Genomic DNA, 11,918 nt, shown 5'->3' on the forward strand with positions numbered 1-11,918 from the left:
TACGCGTTAAGTGAATGCACTAGCAAATTATATAGTTTAAAAAATTTGGTGTCATAGGCAGTGGTACATCTTGTATGTACTAATTAAAGTTAAAAATCGACTTAAGATCTATTTGGATTCTCTCATCGAAAGCTTAGTGGCTAAAGTCGATAACTAAAACTTTAGAGTGCTTTTGACTAAACTGACTTGTGTGGTCTAATTTTTTTTATGAGGCGGTCTAAACTTTTAAAATAATGCTTTAGACCTGTTTGGAGCCTCATGAGCTATAGAAATCTAAAGTTTACGGGTAAACTTAAGATGATTGGATAAAATCAAACAGGGCCTTGGAATAGAAGTTCAAGTGAACATAGTAATTTGGAACGGAGAAACTATCCCAACCAACACTAGCATTGGCCATTGTTTCACCGGATGGCACGAAGCAGGTACTACTACTGTTTGAAATGTCTTCGGAGCTAACTACGGTCCGGTGTGGGAGGGCTCTTGCGCCTCTGAAAACGGTTTCTGTTCTGGGAACGTATCTGGTGCTCAAAGGGGTACGGTGCTCATGTGCACATTTTAAATCTGGTGCATCCATCTTACATCTAACAGCAGCACCAATTTTGTGAAGCACCCCTTCCACCTTCCTCCCCTGGTGGAAGGGGTTCTTCGTAAAATTAGCTGGTGCCGTTGAATGCAAAATAGATGCACCAGATTTAAAATATGCACATGAGCACCAGATACGTTCCCTTCTGTTCTGGCTCCTTTAATGGAGTAGTGTGTTTTACCGATCATTTGGTAAAAAAGGTTGTGTATTTTCACACGGATGTCGGTAAAGGTTTAGGCGGTATTTTTTTTTTGTTCAGACTGCGTTCATTTTTCTCACGGCTCCCTGTTCATATTTTCAGCTGCAAACTTTTGCTCAGTCTTTCTAATCCAGTTCATACTGCTAATTTGTTCTGCGAACTGTGGAGTGCGGCAGGAGAGACCCAAACATAACCTCGTACAAAATAGATCTTTCACGATGCTTGTGTGAAATTTCTGTTTAGCTTTTATGAAAATTTATTAGTGTGTTTGGTTTGAGGAATGAAGTGATCCATCTTCTTCTCACTCCTCACTTTTTTATTTGGTTTGTGGAATATAATGGGTTGATCCATCACCACTCCATTCCTTATAAGCTAATAATTAGTATATAGATGAGGAGTGGGTTGATTCCACCAAAAACTGATGGAATGAACTTATGATGCATCACCTCATGAGGTATAGAGTGACTTCACGAACCAAACACACTATATAGGTTCCATGCGAGTCCTAATGCGAGAAAAGTTCATGAGCGATAACGACAGTGCTTGGGTGGGGGTGGGGGGTGGGAGTACATTTTGGTTCCTTTCCTGGATGGGAATGAGATGCACACCACGAAAGATTCGTGTGGCCATGATGAGGTGAGGCCGTGTCATCCGTAACCACTCCAGGTGTGAGCTCTAGTGTGAACCGTGGGGGGAGTGCAAGCCTTGCACTCAAGATCACCTGTACGATCACCGTACCATCACTGTACGTTGTGAAAACGCAGCGAGTGCGTGAGAAGTCAGTCACCAGCCTGATTCTGAATTTCTGATCTCTTGTGAACAAATACGTGGTAGATTCTTTTGGGACAACAAAAAAAATCCTCTCGGGTCTTGCGACCGACAGAGCGTTAATCACAGTTTTTTAACTTCCTGTAGATCATTTTGATTCTCCTTCCTATGCAGTTCTTTTATTTTATTTTTTAAACGCACGCTATGTTTAGATATCTAACAAAAATCTTTTTTATGCGCGTGCACTGTCTTGTCTCGCAGTTGCAAATTGCATCATTGCGTGAGCTCACACGGCCATTTGCCGGCCCAAGTGACAGACAGGTGCTTCATCTCCCTTTTTATAGTTTCCATTATGATGAGAAAGTTTGTGAGGTCCACAGAAAAGGCATTAGCTCCCCAGCCCCACACGTAGCATTAGCAGGCAGATAAACACGCTTAAAAATCGTAATATACTCCCTGTCCACCGCTGCTGGTTTGCTAGGTCGGCAAGCTTTTTCCATGGGTTGTTTTTGGGGTGTTGATGACAAACAAGCTTGTCCAGTTGGAGCACCCTCCCCAGTCCACTTTTCTTTCCGGAAAAAGAAGACGACAAAATAAATTAAATAAATAGTTGGACTGGACATAGAGGAGGGAAGCGTGAAGTCGCGGGAGACCCGCGGCGCAAAAGCGTCACGCGGACGCGTCTTACACAGCGGGCCCACGCAGCGCCTCCCGTCACATCCCCTTCCGCTTCCCGGAAACGCAGCCTTGCCCGCCGGGGACAGAAGCCTCCCCGCGTCGCGTCGCGCACGCCGTCCTGCCCGCCCCTTTTCACACCCCCGACGCAACCGCATCGCCGCCCGCCCTCTATATCCTCCCGCACCCTCTCTCTCTCTCCTCCTAGCACACCAGACGCCGCCGCGAGCCCCCAGCATCCCAGCCCAGATGTTCCTCGCCGACAAGTACAGCTCGCTGCTGCCCTTCCACCACCACCATTCCAAGCCCAGCCGACGCCAGCAGCAGAAGGGGGAGGCGCACCGGTTCGGCACGGCGCTGGCCGCGCGCCTCCGGGGCCTGCTGCCGCTGCCGGCCTCCCCGCTCGCGGCGCTCGTGCGGGTGGCCGACCTCCTCGCGCTCACGCTCGCCGAGGCGGGGCCCGCGCTCGCCTGCTCCGGCGAGGGCGCCGCCGTCGCCGCCCACCTCGACGCCGGCGTCGCGCTCCTCGACGCCTGCAACGCCATCGCCGCGCGGCTCGACGGCCTCCGCAGGCGCCGTCTCCTCGCCAGCCTCGCGCTCCACCTCCTCCTCTCCTCCACCTCGCCGTCCGGGCGGACGCGCGCGCGCGCGGCGCTCGCGGACCGCGACCCCCCGGCCCCTCCGCCGCTCCCTTGGCTCCCGTTCGAGCAGCCCCGCGGGCAGCTCACGGCCGCCGCGCGCGTCCTCGCCGCCGTGGACGCCGTCTCCTCGCTCGCGGCGGCGGCCGCGGCTACCGTCCTCGCCGGAGGACCTGCCACCTTCCCCTGGGTCTCCGGCAGCGGCGGCGACCTCCCCTGGGCGGAGCCGTTCAACGCGCTGTCCGGCCAGCTCGCGGCGCTCGGCGCCGGCGAGGTGCGCGCCGTCGACGAGGCCGTCCGGAGGCTCGCGTCGGCGCTGGACTCCGGGACCGACAACGAGGGGGCCGTGCGCGCCGCGGCGCAGGAGGTTGGGAGGCGCACCGAGGAGCTCGCGCCGCGGCTGGACCGCCTGTCTGACGCCGTCGGCGGCGTGTTCCGCGCCGCGCTGGGCCTCCGCAACGCCGAGCTTGGATGCTTAATGGTGGGACCCGCGGGGAAGCCCGTGTAGGAATAGTACTTCGTACTAGCTGTTATACTGGGATACTGCGTGAAGTTGATTTGGGATCATGTGTGCGTCAGTGTCGAGGACGAGGAGGCCACTAGTTGCAATTTGCATGATTTTGGATACGTGGCATCCACTGCTGTATCCCCCATTCGTCAACTGGGACTGGGAGAAACCATCTTCAGGTTGCTGTACGAACGAGTCACTGCCATGGCCATCTCACAACACGCACGCACGCACCTACGTCCATTCATGCCATATTGCCATGCGCCGAATTCGCACAGCGTTGACGCACACGCACGGAGCCGGAGGAACCGCGTTTACAAAAAAAGATCATCTCGAAATGGCCTCCTCCTCTGCGTCGGTCCCACTCCCAGGCAGCGCGAGCGGATGTCAGCGTCGCATGGGGGCGCGGCACAGGACGACCGCCGGCCGCGGAGGTCGACGCGCGCGAGGCGAGGTGTTCACTCACGGCGCCCACTCAACATCGGCCAGCCGGCCAGGTCAAGTACCCCGCGCCGGGCGTGCGGTGGCCCGTGGCCGCAGCCGTCACGCAAGAAGCGCGCACGGGGGCGGCGCGGCAGCCGGCAGGCAGCCACTTCCAGCGCAGCGGTTTCGCCGCCACAGTAGTGTTAGATCTTCCGTTTGTGAATCTGTGATACGGTATATCTTGGTCCAGCCAGCGTGCTAGAGCAATGAGCAATCAAGCAAGCTTGTTGTAGTTTGCTTCAGATCAGGAACAGTGAAATAACTACAGTACGGATAAGGAACATTCAACGCTTGTGTGTAATATTGTCAGTCTCTCGTGGGAAGAGGTTCCACTCTCGTTGCGTGCGATGGATGCCAAGGTTTGGGTGCTGCCATATATGGCTGAAAAATCACAATAATTTAACATCCATACAAAGTTTGGGTGCTGCCATGACATTCAGCTATTACTTAGACAAAGCTTTGGTAGCTAGAGAGTTACCACTACTCACACATAATAAATTTAACACATTAGGCCGCATCAGTTATTATACAACTGTATCTGTGTGCTATCTATATTTCACGAAAGATGTATAAAATGAAAAACAATCTTTCATTTCATTCACTAGTAACTTGTGCGCGCCTCGCGCGCGCGTATGAAACATTTTGAAATATAAGTGATAAGAATACCCATGTGGCATGATTACGATCATTACTTGCTATATTGAATTCATTTATGTCCAAATATAGAGTAAAAGAAAATTTATCAGGGTTGTTACGATAATTGACCATACCTATAAGTGTTGAGGTACCCAAAATCTACCAGGTATAAGTTCATCATGAAGAGGCAGCTCACGGTTGACGCCTCATTTCAACAACACAACAGATGATGTCCAAAAATGCTATTCTGATTCTCTGATTCCACCACACAAGCATTACTAAGCAAGGATATGAATTCATAACCGATTCAATCTTAGTGTTGAGGTACCCCGAATCTACCGGGGATTAGTTCATCACAAAGAGTCAGCTTGCAACTGATGCCTCAATTCAACAACATAACATACGATGTTCTCATATTGACATGATAAGGAAGAGGGGGAAGAAGTATAGTACTTGTGGCGGCAACATGGCGCCCTGAAAGAGCAGCGCGTCCAAGCGCTCGACGATCGCAGCCTACTTGCTCCAGAAGCAGCTGATCTCTCAACGGCAGGTGTAGACGTTGTCGAGCGCGATGGGGATCCACATCCACCCCTTGACGAGCGCCCCAATGTGGTGCGCCGCTAGTTCTGGTACCTCACAGCTCCTCCCCAAGCGGAATCGCCAGTGATGGATGCTGCCTCCGCGCGAGACGCCAGAGCGGATGAAGTCCATGAGCATCGGCCCTTCTTATCACACTCTCCATGGGCTTCCTCCTCGCGGATCTAGAACAACCTCGACCGTGGGACGCTCAACATCTTCTACTGGATGCTGGCCAGGCGATGGGGGGCATACTCAGAGTCGAATCCTTGCGGCGACGACGAAGCGATTTCTTTTCCCACTACTTCGTGCATCTGGAAAGCTCCGAAGAAGTCGATAGGTGTCCATATCCGGAGATCGTTCCTCAGCTAGAGATACGACCGTGACCATCGATTGTGTGGCTGAGATGCAACACAATGACGTGGCACACTGGGAGATCAATTTTGCTCCCGCATCTAACGTCATCTAGAATGGCCTATGGAGGCGTCGAGCTCCCTGGCGTGGAGGAAGCGGACACATCCGTCGGATCTCAATCCTACGTCTGGAAAACGAAAATGTGACGTGGATGGGCTGGCTGAGCTCCTTTGCTCCCGCGCTTAATCTCTACTACTAATTAAGTGAGTAGTGTAGGCGTCCAACACCGCATGGCGCACGGTTCTGCCATATCGCGTCGCGGACCCTTCTACCCTCTGCTCCCCGCCATCACCGCCGATCCGCCCTCGCCCCCCTTCCCCCGCCAATCTCGGCGTCTGCGCCCTCTCGTCCGTGGCCCACATGCTCCGTCCTCGCCCCCATCCCCCGCCAATCTCGCCGTCGACGCGCCGCTCGCCATCCCCGCAGGCCATCATTGCGTGCGCGGCGCCCGTGAGACGCCCGCCACCCGAACCCTAGAACCCCGCTGCTTCCTCGCGGCCCCCAAACGCAGCGGATCCGGTCGGAGATACTGCACATGGGAGCGACGAGGACCGCCCCCGCCCATGGACTCCCCGAACAGGAAGCAGGGCAGGCCCGCGTGCTCCTCCCTCACCCTGACGGCGCGGCGCCGTCGCCCTTCCGGATCTGTCGTCCTTTCGCCGGCGCCGTGATGGACCCAAGCGATTTCAACTCCGCCGCAGGTACACCCATTGACCCTCTCCTCAGACGCCCGCCACCCGAACCCTAGAAGCCCCGCTGCTTCCTAGCAGCCCCTAAACGCAGCGGATCCGGTCGGAGATACTGCGTATGGGAGCGAGGACCGCCCCCGCCCATGGACTCCCCGAACAGGAAGCAGGGCAGGCCCGCGTGCTCCTCCCTCACCCTGACGGCGCGGCTGGTTGGTGTCGGGTTACTTCTCTTCTCATCTGATAGTAGGAGGAGGCTAGGAGCGGCCAGTGCCCAGCGGGCGGACGGAACTGGGAGCCTTGCCACCGGGTCGATGGAGACGTCGGTGCGCGTTTCCCCGGCAGCCGCGTGCACGTCGTACTGCGTACTCCGCTGCTGCCCACGCGGGCGACAGCCCGATAGGCTCCAATCCAAGTACCGTACCATTTCGCTGTGGATTTTCTGTAGAAATTTTGTGCTAGGAAAAATGCTGGGCATTTCATATCATAGAACGTGAAATGGGATGCAACATTTTCTGTTCTAATGCCAATGTTTGTCTTGGATGAAAAGTTCAGTCTCATTTGTATATTTGTAGTATTACTTGCATTATTCCTCATTGGTTTATACCTAACGGATTAACCCCAATCAAGTTGTAACTGTTATTTACTACAGGTTGCTGATGTTAATTTGGATGGAGCTAATTTGGCTGTTGGGACAACAAATGGTCTGGTTAGATCTTGTCAGTCTTACGAATTGGTCGAAAGGGTGGTCATTTGTATCATTTTAGAATCTGTTTTTATACCATTTTTTGTAGGTGCGCATCTATAAACTCCGAGAACACAATGGGGGTTCAAGCTTCAATTTTGTGAGTGAATTTAAGCAAGGTAAATATTTCATACAGAACTTGATGATAGATGCCTAAAGCTTCACCTGCTGCCTATTCTCCAATATTACTGTCATCTTTGTTAAGACAATTTTATGTCATTTTCACTTCTTCTCACCAGCACATACTAAAATACAGTTGTGTCCAATAACTGTACTACTGATAGCCATTTCATGATCTTTGTTCTAACTGAATTGATGGTCTCTGGCCACAATATAACTATGGGGGCTGACCAACATGAGGCATTGAGGCAGACCAACAAATCAACATAAATAAGGTGCTAGCTTCTCAAACTTTTTTCAGAATGAGATATATGAACTGTATGTCATGTCAGTGTGATTAATTTTGCCATGTTACAGATCATAGTGTTGACACCAATACTCGAGAAATACTAGAAATCCTTGTACTGTGGTTTTTCTTCAACCTGCTTTGGTGGCAGGGTACCATTTTAGGAGCATATATGAGGTGGCTGAAGTTTTTTGAGATTTGGTTAACAGGAAACAATGCGTATGGTAACTGTCGACCCCATGTTTTTTGTTTTGTGTGCACACGCAGATTGTTACTTGATCTTCTTCAGTGAGGTATGCAATTTTTGAACATGTTGGCAGAAATGATGTTCTGTTTTATTAAAACCTAACTATGTTCTGTTAAATCCTAATTAGGCCCCCGTGCGTCACCACAGAATTGCAATAAATATCACGGTAATAATATCACGGTAATAATACTGACAGTATGGCAGCCGACCGTGATTTTATTTAAATGTGATAGCAATAACCTATGGTAAGATTTTGTGTTTGGTTTTCCGAATTTTAGGTTTCTATATGGAACCCGCTGATAAACAACAGTCTCAAAGTATGGAACTACATACACTGAACTTTTAAAAAAGAAGCTGAAAAATGAGAATTCTAGATAATGTCGACCTTCTAGCTTCCATTTCCCAACTATTTGTTAAACTCAAAGACAAAAAACAATCTCCTGTTAAGTCAAAGCAAAATTTACTTGTTAAATCTTTGGAGACCATTGTTGAGGTTGAGAAGAAAACTGAGCTGGAAGAGGAGGCAGATGTTCTATCTGAGATAGAGGAGGAAAAACTTGAATCTGAATTAGACGCAGGAGAAGGGAGTTCTGAGGTCAAATACCGCTGCTAGATGTTTCTTGTTTGATTTATTGGTTTTTTCAATTCTGATTTCGCAGCGGAGTGATGGTCCAAGAGGGATTCACCAAGCCTTTTCAGTCATGAGCACTTCTTTTATGAAGAGGTCAGTTAGTGCCTAAACTCAGTACTCAAATACCGCTGCTAGATGTTCCTTGTTTGATTTACTGGTTTTTTCAATTCTGATTTCGTAGCGGAGTGTTGGTCCAAGAGGGATTCACTAAGCCTTTTCAGTCATGCCAGGAGCATCATGTACGCCCTCAAGGAGAAGGGGATCGACATGGTAATTGCTTCTCGCTCCCCACCTCGGACATAGCCAAGGTGTTCCAAGACAAGTTGGAGCTCCAGCCAGGTTTGTCGCCCAAGTAAGAATCCTTCCTCAGCCGGTCGTAATCTTCGTGTATGTTGTTGTTTTCCCTTCCTGCATATAAGAATTCCTTGATATGTCATAGTTCAAGCAAATTCTTCTTAGAAAACAGGGCCATCGATAGCATATGAAACTGAAAATGGCCCTTTATGTGGCTATGTCGCTATATGCAAGCAAAGAGCGATGCGATGCGAACAGACAATGTGTCGTGCAGTTTTTTGAAGGTTACTAAGGGTTACTGTTAATTTCATCGAGCACATTGGTAGTGGAAACTTTATATTAATTTTTTTTATTTGGTCACAAAGAAATAAAATCTCAGCCCAAATTCAAGCTATTTGCTAAGTGTTCCATGCCTTCTGAATCTCCATAACTGGAACCAATAGGCCCCCCTCTCCTCCACTCTAAAAGTTAGCCTATTATTTACTGGTGCTGCGTTTACAACTCCTTTTGTCTTTCTGGGACTTCCTTGGACCATACTTGATGCTTTGCAGTTAGGAACTTTCTGTCCTGCAGTTGTGCGAGCTACGTTTAATTGGTCCATTTTATAACTGATTGTGTGTGAACAATTCGCTTTTATATGAATCGCACTGTGTTTTGTTGATCTCCATGTCCTCTTCTCGTTTCAGGAGTATTTGCACTTCTTTTGTAACCCTCCACTTTGCCATAGGGACATCAAATCGAGCAACATTCTTTTATATGAGCATTTCGTTGCGAAGGTATGGTCTTGTGATTGTACTGTTTCAACATTTGCAAGTCATGGCCAGTGCTTTGCTAATTTTTGGTGTAACCTGGGAAAAACATCTATGCTAATATGCTAATATGATTATTTTGAAGACACCTCTTAGCATCAACCTTGGTTCTTAATACAGAAAATGCATCTTATATTTTTTTCTTGCTCCCTTCCCTTGTCTTCAGAGTGCACATGATAATTTGGTTAGACAGTGCTACATGTCTGTACTCCATGTTGCCTGCTAATACTCCATATACTCCATGTGCTTGTGGTCGATCTGTGTGATCATGTGCTTGAGCTGTAGAGGGTTAATCAATTTAGTGGAAGTGGATATTGAATATGTTTAAGCAGGCAACATGGAGTACAGACATGTATTAGCAGGCAACATGGAGTACAAACGTAACAGGCCTTCATCCATTTTATATATACTCTTTGATCTTGTGGTGTTTGTGCAGGTCCAGAACATCTGCACTAGGCTGCCTAAAAAGAAGTCTTACAAAGATTTGGTTAGTTGCTTCATGCTTTCTCTATTCCTCTCTTAATACTTAGCTCTATTTGATTGATCTGTGCTATACTGTATGTGCTATTTTTTATTTTTGTATCTCAACTTAATCTTTGAGAACTGCATGTACCACTATTTCTGTATTTTTATTAATTTTGTTCATACTCCGCGATGCCATTGCTACTCAACCGGAGTACTGGCTCAACTGGAGGTTCTTGCTGTGCGCGCTCTGGGTCTACTCCTGCATGGCCTTGGCATTCTTCTTGATTAAGAAGTACGAGGGGGCCAGTTCACCGGACAGCAATGGCGATGACGGTGGAGACAGAGAAGAGGCGTTACCACGTGTCAGACCTGGTGTTGTTTATCTTGAAGATTGCTGGAAGACATGCCTTGAGGGTATCCACCCTGGCTGGCTGCTGGCATTTCGCGTTGTGGCCTTCTTCGTTTTGGCTTCACTGCTCGTGGTCGACATCATTACTGATGGATGGAGTATCTTCCTATACTACACTCAGTGAGCCCATTTTCATCACAGAATTAGTTCCACTACCAACAACTAAAAAAATTATGCTGAAATGATGTTGTATGTTTGGCAGGACGGGCAAATGTCGTATCTTTACCTTTTGCGTGGGGTACCCAGGCCGACCAGGTTGCGGCATAGGTTCTGAAAATTGTTGCATTTGTTGCGGCATACGTTTGTTCAACAGATACAGTAGCAGACCTTTTTATCATTGTCAGATCAATGTATTTTTCTGTTGCATTTGTTGGTTCTGAAAATTGTATAACTGCTCGACCTATTTTTGTCGTGGAAGGAAAACAAGCTAAACTAAAATGAGACAGGCAAATGCTCGAGTAAATGGACTTGCAGCTTAGCTTGACACTATGTTGTACAACTGTAGTATCTGTTCTTAACATCTGGTTACAAGACCTGAAAGCAGTTATATTTTTCTTTGTAGTATTAGTATCTGATGGCGAAACCTTGAAACAATCTTAGAACAGGTTCTAAATTGTATTACGTTCTTTTCAAATTGATAATGTGGTGATGAAAGATCGGGTCATGCTGACTTGTAGTTCAATATGGCCAGCAGCTCCAGCAGGGTGAGAAAGATCGTCATCAGGTTCTAAAGGATTTCTCAAAGTTGCTTGATGATCAGGTAATGCTATTAAATAGAAATATGTGCAAAGTCATTAGTTCAAACTCCCTGATCTGCTTTAACTTGCAGGCTTTAGGACAGCAGTGGCTACCTGTCAAAAAAAAAGAATGCCGTCTTTGTATGGACATCTAAGCATTAAATAGCTTTTGATTTGCTCAAAACAGCCTTGTGTTCGGCTTCAGTGTTGGCTCAACCCAACTTCGCTAAACCATTCGATCACCATTGAAACAGATGCATCGGGCAGCGGTGCTGTTGCAGGATCACCATCCATTAGCTTACATTAGCAAACCTCTCGGTGTTAAGAACATGGGATTATCAGCCTTGCTATTTTATTGGCAGTAGATCATTGGAGATCCTACCTTCAGCATGGTCCATTTATTATTTACACTGATCAACGCAACATGTCCCATCTCAATGAACAAGTCCTAAAATAAAACACCTTGGCAGCAAAAGGTTTTTACAAAGCTTTTGGGACTCCAGTATCACATTGTTTACAAGATGGGGGTCGACAATGGAGCAGCTGATTCCTTATCTCGCAGACCTCACCATCTGGAATCTATGCAGTGGCTAGCTGATATAGTGGCAGGCTATGCACAAGACCCGGAATCTATGCAGTTACTGGCGGAATTGTCATCAGGATATTCTCAGCACAAATACTACAGTCTGGTTGATGGTGTTATTATCATTTATCAGATATAAGGGTCGTACCGGCGTGTTCGACAGCTATTTGCTTGGCCTGCTATGAAAGCAACTGTCCGCCAATATGTCCGTCTGTTCTCAAGCCAAACCAGACTGTAGGTGGTGCAGCGCATTTGCGCCTAGAAGAAGCGGGTGGCGGAGAAGGCGCTATAGGGTAGCGACAGTTATGTGCCTTGTTTTCATAATTATTACCGTTGCAACGCACGGGCATCATACTAGTATAGTAAATAAATAGATAGAAATACAGCTTCTCTGGAGTGGAACCATGAGACCCCTTCATGGACCGG

At 48.3% G+C, this 11,918-nt stretch overlaps 1 protein-coding gene and 1 long non-coding RNA gene across 2 annotated transcripts; both read left to right on the forward strand.

Moving 5' to 3' along the window:
• Positions 1–2,431: 2,431 nt before the first annotated feature.
• LOC100274748 (uncharacterized) lies at positions 2,432–3,559 on the forward strand. The gene has a single exon (NM_001398262.1). It carries the CDS (start codon positions 2,475–2,477, stop codon positions 3,369–3,371), a length of 897 nt encoding a protein of 298 aa, NP_001385191.1. The 5' UTR covers positions 2,432–2,474; the 3' UTR covers positions 3,372–3,559.
• Positions 3,560–6,676: 3,117 nt separating this feature from the next.
• On the forward strand, positions 6,677–11,819 carry LOC103645769 (uncharacterized). The gene is made up of 6 exons (XR_002749925.2): positions 6,677–6,875; positions 6,961–8,288; positions 8,377–8,547; positions 9,176–9,265; positions 9,735–10,292; positions 10,375–11,819. It is a non-coding gene; the product is annotated as an uncharacterized lncRNA (long non-coding RNA).
• The last annotated feature ends 99 nt before the right edge of the window (positions 11,820–11,918 follow it).

The sequence above is a fragment of the Zea mays genome, chromosome 2 (genome assembly GCF_902167145.1).
Source record: "Zea mays cultivar B73 chromosome 2, Zm-B73-REFERENCE-NAM-5.0, whole genome shotgun sequence".
Classification (NCBI taxonomy): domain Eukaryota; kingdom Viridiplantae; phylum Streptophyta; class Magnoliopsida; order Poales; family Poaceae; genus Zea; species Zea mays.